The 23211-nt window shown below is 37.7% G+C and overlaps 1 protein-coding gene across 2 annotated transcripts in view; it reads right to left on the bottom strand.

Moving 5' to 3' along the window:
- Positions 1-23211, bottom strand: part of POLR3B (RNA polymerase III subunit B) — a 70995-nt gene that overhangs the window by 26056 nt on the left and 21728 nt on the right. For both annotated transcript variants that reach the window (XM_066319975.1, XM_066319976.1), the window contains exons 13-20: positions 20234-20395; positions 16801-17001; positions 15587-15749; positions 13479-13632; positions 12036-12110; positions 11192-11290; positions 7536-7663; positions 522-731 (exon numbers count right to left, since the gene is read on the bottom strand). In XM_066319975.1, the coding sequence (XP_066176072.1) occupies positions 522-731; positions 7536-7663; positions 11192-11290; positions 12036-12110; positions 13479-13632; positions 15587-15749; positions 16801-17001; positions 20234-20395 (1192 nt within the window). The remainder of the gene's footprint in view (positions 1-521; positions 732-7535; positions 7664-11191; positions 11291-12035; positions 12111-13478; positions 13633-15586; positions 15750-16800; positions 17002-20233; positions 20396-23211) is intronic.

The raw sequence follows: 23211 nt of genomic DNA, 5'->3' as shown, positions 1-23211 counted from the left end.
ACTGTTTCCTCAAAATATCAAGCTCACAAAGACACAAACTGCCTTGGGTTCTATTCCTTTCCTAAATACATTAACAAGTCTAATTTCATCTACTGCTTTTGTTACTGGTGCAAATAATGAGATCTCTCCTAGTAATGAACAAAGGTTCAGGTAACCAACTAAAAAACAAGCCCCACAGAACAGATTAACTCATGCTTTATGTTTCCTGTAAACTAAGTATTTACACTTTTTTTATTTGAGGTCAGAAGTCAGCCATTTTTTTCTTATAATATCCAGACTCAGAAGTTTATGTGTATGTTGGCAACTTCAACCACTATTGTATGCATGGAGTCACAATCACTAATCATACAGAAAACAAGCAAAAGTATCCAAAGCAGTTTGGAATTCAGTTTCTTAACTGAGATCTAATACTCCTAACTGCAATAAAAGTTATTACAGGATACCACTACGAGAAAACAAGTCTATTAGAATATACACTGGAACACACACTGGAGAAGTGGGAAAGAGTTGATGGATCTTACCTCTGTCCAAAGAGGCCTTATTTAAGACAAGAGCATCTTCAATATCGTAGCCACTGTAGCTCATCACAGCGACTGTGGCGTTCTGTCCAGCAGGGAGTTTCTCAAAATCTATCAGTTCTATTGTTTTTGTTTTTACCATTGGCTTTTGTGGATAGGCAAGGAGATACATCAGAGTATCTATCCTGTTTCTTTGATTGTATCCAATAGTACCTGCGGGTAAAAGAAAAACAAAAGCAGTGAACGTTAGTGAGTTTTCTAGGAATGTTTTGGCTAAAAAATTGCCAAAATGCAAATTAATTAACATAATATAGAAAATCTTCAAGAAAAAAGAGGAAAATAATAAAAGAATCCAAACCAAACAATTTTACATTATTATATTTAAATAAATATATAAGTAGCTTCTTAATTTAAGGTCCCAGAAAGAATTATTTATTTTCTCTTGAACAGAGAAAAGTTAAGCATCAATATAAAATGAACAACAACAAGAAGCAGCACCATTTGACTAAATAGAGATTCTTTTTTTTAATCGCAACACTGAATCCTGCAAGTATGAAGTTTGCTTTTATTGTTCTCATAGCCATTGGGTTTGGGTTGTTTTTTCTTTTTTTTGGAGTTCAACGTGTGTTTCAGAGACCTGATCCAAAACTTAATGGGAATCAACAGACTGATTATCACTGAGTTCAAGAGAAACTGTGGATCAAGCTCTTCATCTTCAACATCCTATTTCCTTCCTTTTTTGGGCAATAGTAGCCTGTGTTAGAATGGGACAAAGTATTAACAAAGCCTACTACTAGCAGCAGCCAAGAGTGATTTACTTTCTGAAATTAGAAGCACCATTGATAGAAAGACTACAGTAGAAGTCTACTTCTATATTTGTCTTTTTACATGAAATTAATTTTAAATTTACAGTTCAGAATTCAACCCTTTGTATAGACCTCCCAGCTTGAGACTGAATTTTTTGGCCCTGTCCCATCAGAATGCCAAAGTGTCTCCTGAAATCTGAGAAAAAAATAATTAACACCCAGCAGGGAAACATCAACTGTTGTGTAGCAGAACAAAAGTTAAGGCAATCATATATTATTGGAGTTTGCTGTACCAGGACTATGCTATGTCCCTAAGCAATTAAGAAACTACAGTCTGAAAAGTTAACATTTTAAAGTTTTAAGTGGTAAATATTCTGCAGTACTTTGTCCTTAGGATGTAAGTATTTCAAAACCTTTCCATTTTCTCCTGCAGTTGCAGAGTCTGGCTGCTTTCTTGGAAAGGTCAAGGCAGTCAGTGTATCAGGAAGATTTCACACGACCAAGAAGGATATCTAAACACAAACCTGCTCACTGGGGAGGTCAGCTTCACATTTTACATGCATCTACTTGCAATTCCCATTTGCATTAAATGTCTAGAAAATCAAACCCAAAACCAGGCATTTCCAAAGACCTATCCTGTCATTGGCACTAGGCTTGCTCTCCTAAGCCACAACAGGTCTACCCATCCCAAGGACAAGAGTGGAGAGAGCTCAACACCTACTGTCTGAAAATGAACTGCTACAGCTGGCCTGGACTTACCTAGGTTCTAGAAAGTAGATTCAGTGACACAGGCAGAGCATTTTCAAATTACAAGAAAAATCTGCTAGAGTTGACAGACTTAACTTGTTTCTCGCTTTTAAGCAGTTGTTTTCCCTGTCTTTTTCTTGTATAAAGAAATGAATCATCTTTGAACAGTATTTTTTGTCTCCAGTAAGACACAAGCTGGTAGGACACAACTGAAGACTGCTGCAGTCCCACCCTGCAAGTCCTACCACTACTATTTCTGATATACTCTGAGAAATCAGTTAGACATTGTTCCCATTGTACTTTTGACTCAACCCCCCTGGTCTTCTCAGTATACAGATAGGAAAATATACTTCCAAATAAAAAATTTAAGAGGTTTTAGACCATTATTCCCCTCGGCATCTAGAATTTGTGTGCTTTCAGGATAGGTTGCAGTGAAGCTCAGCTTAAATGTTTCACAGATAGGTACATTTTCCTGATGTTGAAAGGAATCTTTCCAAGAGAAAGTCATGCCAAACTTAATTTTCAAACTGCTTGCAATGTTTTTCTCCTCTGATATGCTTATAGCTATACCTGATATGGTCCACTGGTTAGGGATGCTAGGACAGGATGAAGTCTGGAGCACCAATTTTATCTTTTACACTTTAAAGGGTGTTCTTTACGTCCCAGTAACAATCTGAGGAAGCCCTCTGTATAGCAAGAATTTCATATTACACTTTTACATATTTTAGGTAATGCAAATTATTTCTCTTCAGATGTTTCAGGTATTTCAAAACTGGCATTTTTACCAGACATTCAGATCTATAACAGAACTGCTACTGTCTGTGAGCCAGAAGCAACTGACATTACTGAGATTCTGAGCCTCAATAATAAACTATATTCAGGCTATTTTTCAGGAGATGAATGCTGCATCAAATGAAAAACATACACATATATATCAACGACAGATATCCTTTGAGGCAGGAAAGAAACTGGTTAGAGAGTGATTCCAGAGCACAAATGAAATAAATTAGCCAAAAAACATGCCATATATCAGCAATATTATTCCTAATTGCTGGGATTTAGTGGTTATACAAACAATGCTTTCTCTAAACTGGGCTAACAAACCACAGCATGAAACCACAATCTGCTTATTTAAAATAAAGCAGCAGCTCTCTTCAGAGGACTGGTGTGTTGGGACGAGCCCTCTGTGTGGGCGTTGAAATGAAGGAAGTCACTAGCTTTATTTCTGTTCTCCCTCTGAAAGAACAGAGCCCTTGTTTGCTCCAGCCAAACAACCAACCAAAAGTAAAGTATAATTAAAGTTCACCATAACAAACCCTGCTCTCAATGACTCACATTTATAATTATACCAACAGCAAGAACTGATTTTTTTCATTGGTAATTAGCCCTGGTTAAAGCAAAACACACAAGGTTGACCTGGATGCAACAAAGATCATTTCTCAGTACTTCATACATTCTCAGTACTTCTTACATTGTGAATGCACGTGTTCATGCTTTCCTTTTTTTCTGTTTCCTGATGGTTTTTTTTTACTTTTTAAATATCATTTGAATATCCTTTAGTGCGAAATAATCACTATAATAACACTATCTACTGATATTTAGCATAAATGAGGCATTGTTATTCTGATGCTGAAAGTTTTGAGAACTCATCGGAACAAAGAGCCAACTAACATAAGCATTAATCCAATTCTCTGGTGTATCACTTACAACAACATTAAACTGTACAATCAAAATGAACAAGAATACAGAAATCAATGTACTTGAGCCAAAAGGGCTATTACTGCACATGCCAAGAAAAGAACTGCTGTAATTCTGTATTTCCCCAGTTTTCACCATGGATTTTATGTGATTCTGTCCTTTTATACTAGCACAAAGCAAGAGAGGAATAAGTATATTTTTTAAATTCTGCAGTACACCTTGTGCAGGGGGCTGTGACTCAGCTCAGACAGATTGTCACAGAACATGCATTAAGTGACCTGGCTGTTAAGTATTAGAAATACTTCTTTCACAGCAGAAAGACTAAGGAGTGAGTTAAAAAGATGATGGGTAAATTTGGGGGGGAGGGTGGAGAAGACTGAGCTCATTTCTGCCTCAGCATTTCTGTGCTACTACCAAGGACAGGAGAGGTGTCAAAACGAGGTTGTGTCACAGAGCATAAACAGTGCTCAAAGAGAAGTGGCAGAACAGAGCTGTGGCCACAGTGCACCCAGATCCAGCTGTGATGACCACCAACAGCTGGTTTTGCTTTGAGGTTTGTTTAGATTCTGTGCCCCTAGGCTAGCTGCACAGAATTTGGGAGGACTCTGGCTCTCAGTCCACCAAAGAGCTTTCACAACTGTCAAAACCCACCAGCACACAGTTCCTTGAAGCATATTTATCTTCTTAACTCAATTTTAACACACTCAGCTGGCTATAGCACAAGGCAGAGCAGTATATAACGAGCTTTCTAATTCACAGAAGCAAAGCAGAAAGTACATGATACAGTAAGAGGCCTTCTTTGGAATATCAAAGTTTTTGCTTCATGATAAGGTTCTACAACAAAGCTCTAATCCACCTACATCTGCCCCCTTCCTTTTCTTTCAGAGGTTAAAGTAACAATCAACACCCAAACCTCGCTTTCCATACTCAACACTTGTGTCATTTGGGTTGAAGCTGCAATGCAGTCGGGTTGTGAGTGTACAGTTTGCTTTGTGTACCCACTCATCACTTACACAGCAGCACATGTGCAAGTGCAATATGGGGGATTACTGGCAGGAAAACTGTATGTTTTCATTCCTCACATTGGGCTTTCATAGTCACAGATGTACAATATGTAAAAGTAAAACTGACTAGGCTTTTATGTCTTAATGGAATTAAAAAGCTCAGTTTAGAGCTATTTCTCTAACTGTAGAAGCTCTTGATCCTCTTACAGATTATTTTACCAACACTTGAAAAGCAAACAGTACAGACTCTTGTATTTTCATCTTAAGTACTTCTGAGATTTTAAGCTACAAATGTTAATCTTGCACTGAAATGCCAACATTCAATTGAGCTGCTGTCGCATTTACTACCTAAGTTCCTCTCAGTCTTATAGTTCAACCTGCAACATATGGTAAATAATCTATGCCAAAAGTAAGGGGTTTCATTTCAATTTAATTTTACTGAAATCCAGTTTGGTCGTTAAGTGCACCTCTAGTCCTCCAACAAGTTGACTCACCTACCTCTGAAAGGGAACTATTTTTCAGGACATGCAATGCTCTCCAGAAGAAACAGTACTATTTTAGGACCTAACACTTCTCAGGGACACTGGATTACAGACCTCATTGCAATCTCTATGTCCACTCTCCACTTACTTATGCTTTCACACCTTTCCTTAGCTTGATGTTGCTAAAAAAAGTGACTTAAAAAAGAAAATACTACCCAAAGCTGCTGGCACAGCCCTGTGGTGTGGTCAGAGGGGGGTAGGTCAATGTTGAAAAGCCCAAGGCTCTTCTCTCCCAGTATGAACCCTGAGCTTCCTTCACTGCCTCAGGTTTTGACAGTCGATGGAGCAACACAGAGGACTTGGACAGGAGGTTTTCCACATCCAGTGTTGGATGAGGAGCTCCTCTGCAATTTCAGTACGGAGAAAGAAAGCACCAAAGGTGGGTGGTTACTTAAAGATTGGGGTTTGAAGCACTGCATCACGTCTCTTCACAAAAATAGTCAGAAAGAAGTATGTGTAGTGTTTCAGGAATCTCTCTAGGTCTCATCTGATAAATAAGTGTGGAGAAAAATCTTTGCCCCTACATATTGCCACTCCTCGTGGCTTTTTTAAAAGCAGTTATTACAAAAAGCTTCAGGTGTTTGCAGGTACTTCAGACAGAGCAAAACATAGCTAAAGTCATGTGCCAACTTTAAAAATTTACTTTTATCTAGCTGCTTTTTCTTTGAGTCAGGTGTTTTGTCATAACAAACTGAAACAAAGGCTTTCTTATTGCTCAATGGCTTTTGTGTTCCTAGCGTCAGCAGGAACGTCAGAGGATTGTATCCAAGGAGCTAAATGTGCAAGACCTAGGGTCAAAGCAGCTGAATACACCAACCTCAGAAAACACAGACAATGAATTGCAAATGACACTCAAAACAAAACGGGGAAAAAAACCTTCACACAGAAAACTACAAAAGAACTCCACAGATACTGAATTGGCTTTCTGTACACACTGATCCTGCTTAACTGTGTGTGGTAACTAACCAAACCTTCTGAGACTAATAGTCATAAAATAGAGACTCAGGGGTGGGGGAAAGATAATGGGATGGGGGAGAACTGTAAGGAAAAAGATTGCACTGCTCCTCTTTCCACCCACCCACCCTTGTTTTTTTTTTAAATTTAAGTAGAAAGCATGCATCTTGCTATTTTCTGTTTTCATGTGCTCAACGTGACGGTTCAGCATAAGGCAGTTACTTCACTATTAATTCTGCTGGAGAAGTCTCACAAAAGGTGCAGTGTTTCAGCTTCGAGCACACAGCATGAAATAAATGGTTTAGTAAACCTAACTGAAGTGGCAGTTCATGAGACAGAGTTGTGTTACTGTAGCTCCCAACTTGCAAGCAAGCCATCAATACAAGCCATGAAACCAGCCTGTAGAGCACCAGTCTGAATGCAGCTGTCTAAATTGATGTATGACTGCTCAGGCTCCTCTGCCTTGATCACAGGCCATAGACTTGGACACTTTAATGCTGGTTTCGCTGAGTATCAAAAAAAGGATTAGAACTTAACTGCTGTTGATTACCCCCAGCAGCAAATTTGCAGAACAGTTGGGTTTTAGTGACCATACATGACACCGTCAAAGGAAATAATAAGTAATCAGAAAATTAATTCATAAACTCGCTCTCTTCATCCAAATCAGCAAAAGCACAAAATCTAAACTATGGCTGTGGGAAGTGTTCAAATAACTAACCACTCTTTTTCACACTTGATTCTTCTTATTCTCTGATGCCAATGTTAACTATTGATATATTTATTTTTAGGACACTTACTCAACCGGTCAAGGAAATGCTCCTCAATATGTGCTCTGTCTCTCTTTGTGAGAACACTTTTAACTCTTTTTTGTCTGGAAACACACAGCACATTGCAGCACAATGAGAAAAAAAAAGTCCACTCTGCCAATCCTGCAAATATGCTGAAAACTTGAAAGGCGTAACGATTTCCAATAAAATCCAATAGAAAATGCAAAAATGTCCCAGTTTATTAAAATTTTCTTGTAAGTGTGAAGAACTGCAGATACAGTCTTCATTAAGTAAAACTGATGGGTACTTTTTTCACATTAATCTTTCCAAGTTTCAGCGGTAAATTCATCTTTTCTCAAAGCTAAGGAAGTACTCTTTTACTTTTCCCAGTAAAGCTTTTATGTGAAGCAAGCAAGAAAGAATTTTTGTTTGTCACTTTTGGTACACAGCCTTAAAAACTACGTAACACTTCAAAGAGGAATAAAAAGTGAAGTCTTACCCATGGCTTGTTTCCCCATGGCACACTGGTAAGTGTTTCTTGGAGACTGGTTGTGGTGAGGATATGGAATCAGCCCAGCACAGACACCCAGAAGCGTGAAAGGTTCAATCTCCAAATGGGTTGTGTCTCTTAAAATAAAAGAGTACTCATTATGGCAGGCTTATGAACAAACTTCAGTAGAATTTACTTAATTTAGCAGTATCTCATAACACTTCAATTCTGTCCAGGACAATGTAAGTCAGTAGGACCTCAAAACATGGGTTCACTACACAATTTTTATTACAAAAACCCAACAACTTTCTTCTGGCTTCGTTTACACATGAAAAGAAATGAAGGAGAAATAAATCAAGGTTTGTGAAATTCCACAATGGAGGAAAAGTCTCCAGATAATGACAACCTGAGGGAGCTCACTCAGACAATAAAACATCAGTTTACACAGTAAGACCCAAAACGCCTTTAAGGACTCTCTTCTCATGCAATGAGAGCCCTCCTCATCAAATTACTCATCTCAGAAATCCAGAACTCCACTGGGGAGATGGAAGAAGGACGAGCACAACAGACTCAGGTATTAAAAAAATGGTTTCAGTTTTCCAAGGTCAGTTAAAGAGAAAACATCTGTCTCCAAACCAGATCCAGTGCCATAGGTACATGACATAACACAACATCTGAAAAGCTCTGCAAATATTTTGGGAGTGACTATGTTGTTAAAAGACAGTACTGATGAGAAAAAGACAGGAAAAAGGAGTAAAAACAGAGGGACAAATTGTTGTATCTGGCATGAGCTTCAGGAGAGAAAGTCCATGCTCAACAAAGACAAACCATAGCATGCATTGGGATGCAAGTGGAGAGACTAATAACTAGGAGTGAAGTGTACAATAAAGCTTGGCTGGAGCAGATATGAATTTAAATCGAGATAAGTAATTATGAAGTGGGGAATTACAAAATACAAATTATTCCAGATGAATATAACTAAATCTATTCAAAGCCTGTCTTTCACGTCCTGGATTTATTAGAGAGAGCTTGGGTTTATGCATACATTGCTTCTCCCAGACATCTAAACCCCATGCATTCTGAAAATCTCATCTTTAATGTTTGACTCCTCTTGGAAGTTTTTTGGAAGACTTCAGTTATTTAAATAAATTAATTAGATTACTAAACTTTAGGATCTTGTCAACCAAATGACAGAAAAGTCTTTATTATGGCAACACTCAAAAGACAGCCAAGCACTGTAAGCTAAAAATGGCTAAGGAATTACCCACAAGCACATGCAGACTGAAGACAAAGTGTCAGCAGGAATTTAGATAAACAATATATGTACTGCTGAAAGAGTAATGAAATCTGAAAGCTGAAAAAAAATAGATGTGGAAATCCTGAGGACTAAGCCAATGACTGATTTCTATCAGTCCTAGAAATCTTCATAAATCACAAATATGCCTGAACAACCTAAAAAATCATCTGCTGAGGAGGTGAGAGGACAGACACTATTATTCTCCCTTTGATAAAAAGCAGTTATGTTATCTAAAGCCTGTCCTAAGAAAATACCAATGGGACAATCCAAACTGCAGTCAAGTAATTGCAAAATGGTCTCAAGAGCCAGTAGCAAACGTAAAGGAGAGACTGCTCTCCCATTCTGCAGAATCTCACAGACCTGCTAACACTTTTCAAACAATAAGACCAGAGCTTTGAGACTTACTAACAGTGAAGTTTGCAAATTCCTTCAGAAGGTACAAGTGCATGGAAGTACATATACATTTGCATATAGGGTATTCAACAAATGTCTTCTTCCAGTGAGATCAATCCCATTTCAACCAAAGATGATGCAACCTACTGATGCAGATCCTACTACCTTATGAAGTATTCCAGAGTGCTAAAGGGAGACCTTCAAACTTTACAGGGCAGTTCAATTTCTGCAGGTCAAAAAATGTCACTGCCAGAACCAGGCCCAAGAAAGGAAAGGCACCCTTGTGAGTTTGAAAAGCAGAGTTATAAATGTATAAGGAAGAAACTGAACGCATTAGAGTCAAATATTCCAAAGAAAACCAGTCTAATTGGATTGGAAAGTTAAAGAGAGGATATTGTCGCTAAAAGAAGCCTATATCACAAAAGCTGTAATGTTAGTGGTATACTTCAGATAGTGGGTTGTATCAGTTGCATTACCAGAACAAAGCTGTACCAACATGGTCCCACCATTTGAAATGCAGGATGATCATCTGGGGAAAGGGTACACAACTATTCAGGATGTAGGGAGTATCATTATCAAACACAAGGAGCAAGGTGCTCATAAGATGCAAGCTCAGCTACTTATGGCACTGTTAGCCACTGCTAGCATTGAAGCCAAAGTCAAAACAATTGATGGACAATACAAGAATCTTCTGAGCTTCCTGGCAGTTGTGGTGGAGTCTTTTCCTCACACCGGTCCATTGGAAGTTCACTTTCTCCTCCCCTTTTGGACTTAACAATGATTTCATGGGATACATTCCCATTACCCTTCCTAGCTGAGTCAGTTGTCCTGTAACTTAAATTTTCAGCTCTGGTGCTTTGTGGAAGTTATTTAATTTTGGCACAAATGACAGCAATTGTGTGCACTCTTCTTTGCTCATGTATACAGAACTCAGTCAAGAGCATGCAAGAGTAATTTCTTGAAGGGATAAAGTCTTCAACAGCCTGGGTAGGAGTAAGGCAATTTAATTAGCAGAGTTAATGCATTACATTTAGCAAAGGTTAAAGATAATTGAAGGGCTCACCCAGCTCCAATGAAATAAATGATGTTTTGCTATTAGTTTGCAGGAGTACTTGACGAGGACAGACTATGTAGAAAAAGAATTTTCTGCATAAATCTACTGATCAAACATTTCACAGAGATAACTTCTAGCATTTCATATTCAGCTTTGAGTTTACAGGAGATTGTCAGAGAAACATGAAAAACCAGGAAAAAGATAGGAGGACTGAAAAATTTAAAATAATCCTTCCTTTAATGTGGGTTCTTTAATCACAGCCGGAAGACAAGAGTAAAAAAAGCTGCAACAGGTCCTTCAAATATGTGGAAAACAAAAGATCTGGAAATCTTTCTGATTTAAAATCACATCTCAAAAGTAGTTCTAAGATGTGTGGTAAAGAATACACATAATGATGATGACATTTTTATTGGGGCCTATTATACATCCAAAAGTCAAAAGGAAGGTCTCATTCCAGCACTCCACCTACTGTTAGGCAGGTGTTTAGGGTCCCTTTACAGCCAGAAAAGACATTTCCAAACAATCATGATATGCTAACATAATCAAATAACATGTGGAACCATTTGCGTTCTGGATATCTATCGGATAAAATGATTTATGATGAGCAGCTCAATGATCAGAACAAAGAAAAAGTGCTACATCCAGAGAAAGGAAGGATATACCTTTAAGTATTTAATATTTTTGAGAGTTAGTAGCAGGAAAAAGATCTCCCAAAATCTAAACCCTTTTTTGTATCTTCCCATGGATAATTTAGGATGTGTGCGGACAGATTTCTTTCTTTAGCTTTCATCTGGAGTAGTTTCAACCATTAGCAAGGGAGCAGTGTGTACATGTAAAACAATAACACTACTTAAATATCTACATTTCAGAGGGTCACCCTATGGAAGTTTTTCCTGTACCAGTTACTGAATGCATACTTACTTATTGATTGTATTTTCATACAGGGCAATGTTACAGTCATTTTCTTCATTCACATCCAAATATTCAACGAGGCCTTCATGCAAGAAGTCTTCAAAATTCCTACAGATAAATTGAAAATTACATTAGAAGTACTATCTTATATTTCTGCAAACATAAAATACTTAGTACATATATTGAAGGAATATAATACGTAAAGTTAAACAAGAGAAATACTTCTACACGGAAAGTTCCAGGCATATTACACATTGAAGAAAAATGCTTTTTTAAATTAATCCTGTTGCCCATTCACTGCTTCACAGTCTGACAGATTAATGTTCTTACTTGAACAACTAAATAAAATCTTCCCATATGTACTCATCATCAGTTTAAATGTAATCAAATATAAGGATAATCACGTATGTTTTTGTGATAGCTTTGTGAAATTTAAAGAGAGCTAAATTTAAATGCCTTTGTGTTAAGGGTAGAGGTTTTTTTAAAATACATAAACTAAGAATTTGCAAAGGCTTTCAAAACTCTGCATGTGCCTAGTTTAGGGTGATTGATTCTCCTGTGAGGTGTTTGATTTTTCAGTCAGGAGGATGATTACTGCCTCAGACCTTCCACTTGCAGAAAGATGAGGCTGTGAGATGTATTTATTCTGCATACTCACCAAATCTCACAGCAGTAACAAAATAAGAACACCAGTCTGAAAATCTCCAGTACAGAGATTATGAATTTATATAGGAGAGCAGACTTCTCTAATTAGCTAACCCCAAGACTGTGAAATACTGACTGTGACTGACTGAAGTACCTTCACACAGTATTTATTTGGTGAAGGTGAATATGGTCTACTTGAATTGTGTACCTGTATCCCTGAGCCAGTTCTTCCATATGCTTGTTTGTAACTGCAGGTTTTTGCTTCTTGACAATTATGTAAGGCCTGAAATTCAAAAAAATCAACAAAAATTATTGTCATAGCAAATACTTAGGAGGTAACTTAATTCACACTTACACTAAAAACCTATTCTATAAACTGTTCTTAAAATTTATTGGCCTTTAACTGATAAAACCACATAAATAAAATCAGTAACTATTCAGACCTTAGCTTGGTATAACTTAAAATGTGTATCAGAAAAATCAAAACGTAAATTTTTAGATGAAAGCCAATTTTTGCCCTTTAAATCGATCAACTGAAGTTATACCTACAGATTTTGATGATGGCTTTAAAAGATTTGGGATTTCCCAATCTACAAAGCTAAGAACAGCATTTAGTACCACACTTATTGCAGGGATTTTACAGAACACTAAAGTGAACATTTTGTGCTCAAGTGTCCACATGCAAGGTTGCATTTTGCAATTGCCTACATGCTGTAAAGGCATTTACTGTGGGTAATCTCTGACAAATCCATAAATTTCAATAGCACATGGATCTCTGAAGGCTTCCCTACCACACAAAAACACTGACACAAAGGATGCCATGAAAGAAGACAACGTCAAGGGCTGTTGCTATTTGGACAAGTTGCTCTGGTAAAGAGCAGCAAATAGCTACAAGACACTTGTGGAGTCCACTCTGAAGTCTAAATAACTGTTAGAAGACTAATAAGCACTTTTAAATGGTTAATAGGGATAGCTGAACAATTACAGGGTGAGGGGTGCCACAAAGCAAACTTGGTAAAACCTTGCAAATCCACATGATTTCCCTTGCTTTTATTGTAAAAATTGCAAGTTTTACTGCCATCTCCCAAACTACACATATTAGCCCTGACTGGAAAAGTGATTTCTCTGCCATTGAATATGCCCCTACTCTGGATCTCCTAACCTGGTATGATTAATTGATGGTTTGTACATTTACTGTTTTGGAGCCTCTGACATGCCTCAAGCTGCATTCAACCCGCTCTGAGATTCAATTAATGAATAAAGTGAAATGCCACCCGTAGTTTTGACTGCTGCTTTGTAGAAGTGCACACAGAATATGCACACAACTAGTCAATGCTAAAATATGTATACATTCATTATACGTGACTATATACATATATGTCAATATACATCTATACAATTTATACCTATATACTATATATATGCACATATATACAATATATACATATACACGTATATATTCACGCATTGCCTCTTCCAACCTCTGTCTGTTTGAAGGAGGGCAATTTAAAGAGAAAAGACATGCTCAAGTCTTATTGAACTTGCTTGAATCTGCTCCCGTGAAAGTCTCAGCCCAGTGCACAGAACAGTGTTTATAGCCAGTTGAGAGTGAGGTAATTCTAGGTAATTCTTCTTCTGATGGGAAGTTTACCTGCACAATCTCCCTCCATCAGAGGAAATATAGACACATCTGTCAGACAGATTTGTAGAGATGGAGACAAATTCGTTGATATAACCCGCTCGACGCAAGATCCGAAAGGTGTTCACTAATTTCTGGTGATCACGTATGACACCAAGGATGTTACCTGTTGAGAGAGAGAATAAATACCTGGTGCATCCTTTGCACATCCAAAACTATTTACAAATTCTGATCATGTGTGGCATGCATAGAAGTACTTCCTGCTTCTTGCAAATGATGAGTTGTTGTAAAATCCCCCTTCTCTAACATGAATAAGAATTGGCTCTTTTTTCCTCTCAATTCAGAATTGTCAGAATTTCACATGTAATCTACTTGCATGCTTCCAAACAGCCTGAGAAACCAAGTGATGTGTTTCTTCCAGTTTTCTTCAAGCATGTTTCTGCTCAGGTGCACATTAATCAGCTGGTGCACAAGTTAAAACTCTGAAGTCTGCAATTTCCCCTCTACTGAAATGGATTCAAAGTTTCCAAGAACAGACCCTGTTGCCTTATCAGAAATTTTACGGTCATGATATTTTGATATAAGTGATCACTCAACAGCACTAGAATTTCTCTTTCAGGTACTTAGCTCAACTCAGCTACGTTAGCAGGGCACTTCAGCTCACTCCTCAATATTCTGATAGATGATGAACAAACAAGAGAGTTAAAATCATTTGAAGAGTCACCCGATCAAAGTAATCTTCATATATAAAATAAACATCTGTGGTCATATTTTAAAAACTTTAAAGGAGAAGACAAAGGATGATAGTTTAGGGAGTTTGTAAGACAACAGAAAGGTCTTTACAGCTTAAAGAATTTGTACTTAACAGATAATCTGCCTTTTTAAGTCATAAGTTTAAATCACGATCAAGTCAGCTACCCACAAGTTTGAATTTTCAAGGATTAAACCCACAAACCAGTGGACTGAACAGTAACTTGGCTTGCCTCACTGAGTACTAATTCACCTGCATTTGGGAACATACTATCTTGTTCTGTACTGCAAACTGAGCTTGTGAAGGGAGAGTCCAATATTTTGGCTCTGCACTCACCTTTGGACCATAAAAGAAGACAGAAGAGAGTGCATGTGGTTTCACTGAACCTGATCTTTAACACCCTGCTACAAAAAAGCAGAGCAAAGGAATGCAGTTCGGTCAAGTGTTGCTTTTATGTTACTGGGGAAAGGCAGGGTTGAAGAACAACTGCTGCTTAATTTAATAAGGGTAAATGGAGAACTTATTCATGGTGACAGATGTTACACACTAAGCCCCTGGAAGTGGATGCTGCTGACAAAAGGCTATTTTGAAATCACAGTTACAGTTTTAAAAATGCCAGTATTTTGAAATCTGATACCACAGTACCTGTTGTTTTAGAAATGCTAGAAGATCAGTTGTAAAAGAAATATGAATGTGCAGATGCAAAGCACGAGTGCCAAATCATCCCTTTAACAAGAGAGGCCTGTTTTACATGGTCTAATTTTTCTAATCACACACAAGGCAAAATGCCCCTTAAAAGGTAGTTTTAAAGAGAACAGCATTGCTAAACTTTGCAAACAGTATTTTGATGTTTCCTTTCTGTTTATAAAGGCACTTTAAAATGCATGAATATATATAAAAACATATAAAGATTACACAAAACTAAGTATTTTCTGAAAAGAAAGATCTGAAATTGTAAATTTATTACAATATTACAAATTGAAGTTATTTTCTTTTTAAAGTACTTTAAGAATGGTACCTCCTTTGGCAAGTATCTGAAAAAACCAACAGGCCTCTAGTTGAATGTACATGTTTTTGTGCCTGTTTATGCAAGTGGGCTTAAAACAGGGCTGAAATTTGAGAAAGCTTCAATTTCCCAGCTGCACACATCTGCAGTCAGAGTTCTGAAGACACAACTTCATGCAACTAAGTGTCATCATCTGGCCAATCTACTTTACCCAACCCTATTAAAATATTGACAGAGGAAATTATTTGCACGTGGAAAGCAGCATCTGCTGTTGACTGTGCTCCAAGAACTACTGGAGGGTTTCTGAAGGCTAACTCTCCATCAGCAACAAATCAGAGTGAGGACTGCTGAAAAGTAACATACCATTAAGAAAAACCAGGAACACGTTTGGGTATGAAAGTTCTTCACCACAGAGCAAGTTGACATCTTCAACTCCAAGATTACTGGCTAATTTAATAATTGGGCCATCTTCCATATCCGTAGTAATATGAGTCATGAGGGCAAGGTTTTTAACCAAACCACAGGCCTAGGAAGAAACAAAACCAAAATCCACTGATTTTATCCCTTCTCTTTCTATGTGTTAATACCATACTTGCATTTTCCTCCCCAAACTACTTATGACTGACAAAACCCAAAAGATGACAAAGTACTAAGTGAAAGAAATGAAACAAATCAATTACCCTGAAATCTTGGAGGGGAAAAAAGGTAGAATTTTCTATATCACACTGAAATGTAATGGTTTTGCATTTACAAGCTAATAAAAATTATAGGCACTGAAATAGATTTTACATTAACCAACCATGTATAACCCTGTACTTCTCCCATCAGCAACTCAGCAACATAATGGAAATACAAAATTGGTCCATTTATCAATTTTCCATGTATCCCGTATGTTCTAGCACAAACATTAACATTTTCAAATGAAAAAGTATGTTATACAGTGAAACTTTATTTCAGCTGCTTAATGAGACTAGCTCATATTGACTTATTCAGGAATTTCAGAGTTCCTCCCCCCAGAGCATCTTCTATTCAGGGGAAAAAGAAAAAGAGAGAGAAAGAAAAGGAAAGCAAAACAAAATAAAGAGATTGTGAGAATCAATTCTTTGGCTGATATATGTACAAAGATGGTTTTCTTCCTCAAGCTAATGGCTGAAGAAATACTGGTACATGTTTCCAGAAACACTGCAGGTTGATGCTACAACTTCAAAACAGAATGTTTATTACAGAACAAAGGGAGAGGGGTTTAGGACTCCTCTCTTTCTGCTCTCATCAAAACAGAACAAGAAGTTCCACTGCAAAAATGGGACCTGATCATGTCATTCTCATAGAGCCAAATGATTTTTAGAACTGTTTCCAGACAGTCTATGCAGGAGAAAAAAAGGCAATACAATAAAGGAGGACCAGGATCTAAATAGCTAGGATGTAGAAGTTATGTTTATCAGGCTGAGGATAATTTATCTCTCCAGAAACCTTCTCATCAGAATTACTCCTCTGATGGAGGACCAACTGCCTCAAATTAAACAGTGTCTCCATTCCTCAGGACAAGACACACAGAAAGCAAAACAGAAATTCCTCACCTCTCCTTCAGGAGTGTCAGAAGGGCAGAGCATCCCCCACTGAGATGGCTGCAGCGATCGAGGACCACTCACTTTCCTTGTCTTTTCAAACTGAGAAGAGATCCTGGTCATCATTCCCAGAGCAGATATGTAAGACAAGCGAGACAAGACTTGTGTCACGCCTTGGCGGTCCATCTTGAATCTCTTCAGAGACCAATTTCCCTGTAGAATAAAACACATGTTTCAAAAGAATCTGTGCAGTTCGTCCTTGTCTTGATTTTGTCCAGTGTCTAGATGGGATGGTATCTGAGGAGCTTTGCAAAACAACTGTTGTCCATTTATACAAATCAAGTTCCTAACTACCTATCTGCCTATAAACTTCTAGCTATAGCATATCTGTATTCAGTATTAAAAAGAAGTTGAAACAAAATGACTGTTCTTTCAGATAAGAGCATACTTCTGCTATTACATATTCAATCACACAAATATTCTTTTTAATCTGTCCCTCACAGGTAAATTAATACTCAAATTAGCTAAATTAAATTATTTTGGTTTTGTTCTACAGACTTTTTATTTTAGTATTTAAAAAGAAAAACAGGTCTTTGGAGTGATAGAACACTTCCACAACAGATCTCACGAGCTTTCAAGTTTTGCCTTTCCCATGATTTGTTTCTTTTGTGGGGAACACAGACATTTATGCTGGACAAGTCTGACATCAAAACCCACTGTTCTTTTTTGAAGCCTTTTGTTTTTGGAATGCAGAGGAAAAAGACACACTGATGTGTCTTCCCAAAGAGGAGTGTGGGGGTGCAGGTTGGGGGCTGAGGATTAGGTCTACCCAACTTCTATTTAGATTACAACAAATATGAAATGCAAGATCCATGCACATCTCAGAGGTTTTATGTTTCAGAACCGGCACAGGCACTCTCAGTTGTGATTTTAATTAGGAAAAAAGGGGAGCTCAGATTATGTTCTAGGACACAAATATGTTTCCATGACAAGCAGACGTAATAATCTCGAGTGCAATCTTGAAATTTAGTTCTACAATTTTTGCCTTTGTGACATTTACTCCATATCCAGTTCTCAGCACCTGAGTCAGTAGATACAGCAAGTTTCTGTCTGAAATACTATTTACTCCAGGCACCATGTTACTGATCAGTCCAAAGATAACATTTTCCCAAGGACTGCCTTCTGCTAATTCTTCAATCTTTTTTGGCAAACTCAGCTCACCAATAATAACAAATAATTTGAAGCTTGCTTTCTGTACTACACTAAAACCCTTTTACAGGGTGATTTGCTTGGCTTTTTTATTTACACTTTTAACAGCACAATCCCATTCAGTGATGAAAAGGAAGAAAACACCACCCATATGACCGATTTTGTTATTTGCTTCCAATGGAGACTATCAAATAGCCTCAAATTTGTAATAGCAAGTAGGAAGACATCATGCCCAAAGGCAAGTCAGTCAAAGGAAACCTGTTCATTCGTTCAGCCTCTTTGGGAAGGGTTCACTCACTGACCATTTCATTCTTAAAGTTATGAGAGTGTAAATGGAAGAATACAATAAATCAGTAGTTCATCTCCACATTAGAAATATTGCATCTGTAGGCTAAATAAGTACGTGGCCTCTTCTTTGTTGCCCAGAAGAGTCTAAAATCAAAAAGACTGTGAAAAAGGGGAAGTAAAAATGCTGCCTGAAGAAGTCATACAAATATTCTTTGTGCTTTGGAAGAGACAGACCAGATCCTTCAAAGGTTGTCCACAAAAAGGAAAATCAAAAGAGGCCAGGGCAGTAGTGAGACCACCTCCGTTGAGAACATCCTATTGAGGGCTCTTATGAATGGGAGGTTGCCTCCTCAGTGGCATCAGGTGATTCTTGAGATGCTGGCATGTCCATCAGGCTTGTGGCACTTCTGTCTGCCCAACTTTCCCTTCTGGGATTTTCCAAGGTAAGGAGAGGACCTGTAGCAAATATCACTGAGCACCATTGTACAGCTGATGCAGTAGCGCTGTGAATTCTTTTGCATGCTACTGGTGTAATTATGAATCTGCTCAGTTATTTCATGCTCTTTGAGACTATCATTGAAGCATTCTGGTGAGATTGGAGACTGTAATTTCCAAGAATGATTTTTATGGTATTTGCTTAATCTCTTGAATGGTGTGCACTGGGCATTGTTCCTGAGAAATTATTTTTCAATGCTTAAGAGCAGATGGTGTTTAACTGCTTATGTGGCAGTAAAAAAAAGTCCAAAGACAGAGGAAGAATGAAGACTTTACTGAATATGGACTGAATATTTGCAGATTTATCTCTGTCAGTCCAAATGGAAAAACTGGCACAAGCTAGAAGAGAGCACCACCATTTAGAGAAACAAATCGGTCAATTGTTTTGGTTACGTGCACTGTAGAGATTTAACTACATTTGGGGCACTCATAAAATTAAACAGTGATAAGCTTTAACACTGGGATTTTTTAGTTACAGACTGTTGGTGGTTTTCGACACAATATGTGGAATTAATTTGTTTACAAGAACCAAAGAAAAACCTCAGATTCATGCTACGCAGAAAAGCCCTCTTAAGAGCGCCAAAGATTAAAAATTAAGTTGCACAATTTTTACCAGCTCCCAAAATACTCAAGTCTAATCTAATTTCTTTTAAAAATCATACATTTCAAAGTCTTTTATAAGCTACTAGCTGGATTTCAGGAGCAATCTCAGTAGTTACTCTTGCAGATGTGTGAGGCGAAAGACAAAGTTAGTAGCAATTATTGCCCTTATCCACTGGCATGAATGAAAGTATCTGTTCCAGCAGAAGACAGAAATAGGCTAAAATCCAACCAAGACAAATATTTAAAGGGTGATTATCAGGTTTTTTTTTTTAATATTACACCGTGCAGCAGTTTTCCCTGTTAAATAGATCAGTACCATTAGCAGAGAAGTACTAACTTTTATGCCACAAATTTGTTCATTCCAGCAACTTCAATATAAAAAGGCACTGCCCTCAAAGTACTCAAAATTGAGGTTGAGGGGATTTTTTTCAACTCCTGTTCATGATGTTTTCCTGCTGTTTTTCAGAAATCTTTTGTACAAATGATGTAACCTGATCCCAGCTAAATCCAGATAATAAAAAACCACATAGTCAAGTAGAACCTAGAAGACAGTCAGTTGGATAAATACAACCATGACCACTATTTTAAATTTGCCTGTTTCTACCATTCCCTCTCAAAAACTAAAACATCAGCTTGAAATAAAAGGTACATGATGATTAGTGATTCTTCAGTGAATTCCAAACGCCCTGCCTGTGACAGAGTTTTGCAATTTTAATCTATAAAAAAACATGAAATAGATCTGCTTTTCAAACCCAAACCAGAAGATTCATCAAAAAGAAATGACCACATTTCCATCATTCACTATGGTGGAAAAGCTTTGCATCCTAGAATGAGAAGAGAAATGCTTAACTGTAGAGATGGCATTGACCATGCCATTGGTGATCTGGTCCTGCCGCATGTGCTTCACGACATCAAACTGAGCTGCACGCTGCTTGGGGATGACCTGGTCAGCAATCTTCTTCAGCTCCGAGTTAAATTTTTTGAACAGATCTTCAAATAGAAGAGAAAGAAGCTGGAAATACAAGAGTTAAGAGGAAAATTATACTTCTTCAAGTCTAGGAAATGGGGAGAGAGAGAGGAGAGACACATGTTTGATATTTCTACCTTTCTAACTGTCAGTTAAAATATAACTTTTCTGTTTCATAAATTAGAATTTTATCACAAGTTTTTTGCCTCGTTACAGTACTAGAAAACTTACAATAGGAAGTAGAATGGCCTAGGTTATGCACTTATCCCCTTTTGCTTTGCTTTAATCCTTCCTTCACATTATTTTAGCACAGCCATACTTCTCTATGCTATCCAACTATTTTCTCTAATCTGCTACGTTACAATCCAGCTGGTTTACTTCTTCCTCCCTAAAGTTACAAATTCTTTTAAAGATTTAATACCCTAAATGTACAACCCTGAATTACACACAAGATTTGCAGGCAAGATTGGTTTTTACTCTAATACATATCTCAGGTTTCATAGGCAGCTTCCTTACTCATACACACTTTTACCCAATCACAATCCTTCTGCCAATCACAATCTGTGGAAAACTAATGACACCCACAGAAAGCTCACCTGGTTCAACATCTATCACTGTTTTCTAGAACTGCTACTATCTGGAACATACAATACTCTTCACATCTCTCCCTTAAAAAATATAAACCAACAACCCAAAAAGTGTACAGTTTAGGCAATAAAGCTACATAACTCAGCTGAATAGGAAAAAAAACAACCAAGCCAAAATGAATCCAGAAACAGAACCATTCAGAAGTGTTGCATTTTAAGGCAACCATTTCCTGTATATTAATTACTTCTTAAAATAGCCATAAAAAAGAAAGGCTACCAAAGTTGTGATCTTTTTTTGCTCTCCAATCTGCTTTGCTTCTGCCGCTTGCTCAGCCTCTCCTTGCAACAGCAATAGTTTTCCAAAACACTTAAATCTGCACCTAATGATAGATTTTAAGTGTTCACAACAACTAGCTTTGCAAGCAAGCAGTGTAAATTCTAAAGCCCAACAATTCTGTCCTGGGACTTGAGTCTACAACAGTTCCAAGTGTTAGAAGAACCCAAAAATGCAACTGCTATCAGTGCCAGAAATGGTAGTTCCCAGTGTACAAAGCATCCAGTGCAGAACAAGCAACATGTTCATCCATCACATATTAAGACATTCTGGAGTAATTTGTTCCACACAATTTTTGTATACGCAGAATTAAACTGTATTTTAAGCGTCTCCACAAGACACAGTCCCCACTTTTCCTTATCTTCTGGAAATAAGAAAGTAAATCACACTCATTCCTCTGTCCCTAGGATGGGCCATTTCCTTTCCTCTACCTACATGCTCCAGCTGGGACTGACCAAAGCATATGGCAGATGACACTGAAGCTGGTGACAACACACACTGCATGCTAACTCTTGACAAAAGGGGAATCCTACTGCCAATCTGGACAGACAGGTTTTTTAGACCCGACCCTGGAATGAGAGGAAGGTGCTGTAGACCCTCTTTCCCTTCCTGATGTTTGTAATACCATTAACAGATACAAAATTACACCTTCTCACCACTGTCACAAGAAATCCAGTCACCTGCAAGTCACCCATGACATCACAGTTAATTGAAATTAAAGATTTCCACCAGAAATAAAAGTAACTTTTAGGAAGCATTGTATAGGAGAAACCACTGGAGTCTCCAAAATAAGATTATGAGGGAAGAATTCAAAAGTAGGGAAAAAGTAAAGAGGAGGAAATGTGTCATTTTAAGATGGCTGATAGTCACGTTGAGAAAGAACTAAACTCTTCTGAAATTAACTACAGTAAACATTTGATCTCAACAGGTTTGAGCAGGACTGGAACACCTAACACTTTAAAAATCACACAGAACACGTTTTCATATTTGATTTCTTGCTCCAAAAATGCAAGAATTTCGTAATTCCATATGGCATGGGGATTATAAAGCCCCACCAACCTTCCTCTTCTCTAACTAATAAAGTCAGTTACACCCCAAGTACACCAACTTGTTACTATCTACCAGTCTGGAAAGCCTCATACTTTGCTAATTTCAGTCACAGACTCTAAGAGCTCTGACTATCTGGCAAAGAAGAATCTCACAATAACCACATTATTTAGGTCAAGAGCAAGAGATTAAAGGAAAAGGATGGAATGCCACTGATAATATTCAATGGTTAGTCCAGGGCCTTTCAGCCTTCTTCAGAGAGGAGCACTAAGGAGCAAATCATATTTAAGGAAAAAAATACTGACAGCTCATCAACTGATTTTCATTGAAAATCCTAAGAAAAATTAATAAAGAAGTTAAGCTGCTGAAATACAGTTTCAGCAATTAGCTTAATGTCAGAGAATTCTAATTAGGCGCCTTGAGATTGCTATTTAGCGTTTAAGCCTTTAGAGTGCCAAATTCTCCCTTTCACACAAACTGGTTGCAAAATTAAAGACATTAGGCAGCCTTAATTATATTATCAGAACAGCTGGGATTAGGCAATCTCTGAAGTCAAGGCGGTATTCTTTTGTCACAGGGTAGAAATCCCTTGCTTTCCAGGGTGCCGGATTCTGGTGCTGTTCCATATCTCGCCCATACAAAGCAAGCTGCATTAGAAACAGGGGGGGAAAAAAAAAAAAAAAACAAACCAAAAAGAGGACAAAGAATGGAGTAATGCTTAGCAAATAATGAACACATTAAGGGAAGAGAAAAGGTAGGTGAAAAGATTAAGCCTGAAATCGGTAGGTTTTGCTAACACCTCAGCTGGCACCTGGCCTACCGAGCCTCTAGTGGCAGACAGACTAAGAGAAAGCTCTGTAAACCAGCTTGGCTAGTGGATACAACTCTGTTAT

The sequence above is a fragment of the Sylvia atricapilla genome, chromosome 5 (assembly GCF_009819655.1).
Source record: "Sylvia atricapilla isolate bSylAtr1 chromosome 5, bSylAtr1.pri, whole genome shotgun sequence".
Lineage (NCBI taxonomy): Eukaryota > Metazoa > Chordata > Aves > Passeriformes > Sylviidae > Sylvia > Sylvia atricapilla.
The sequence above is the reverse complement of the archived record's forward strand: the minus strand, read 5'-3'. Positions and strand labels throughout refer to the sequence as shown.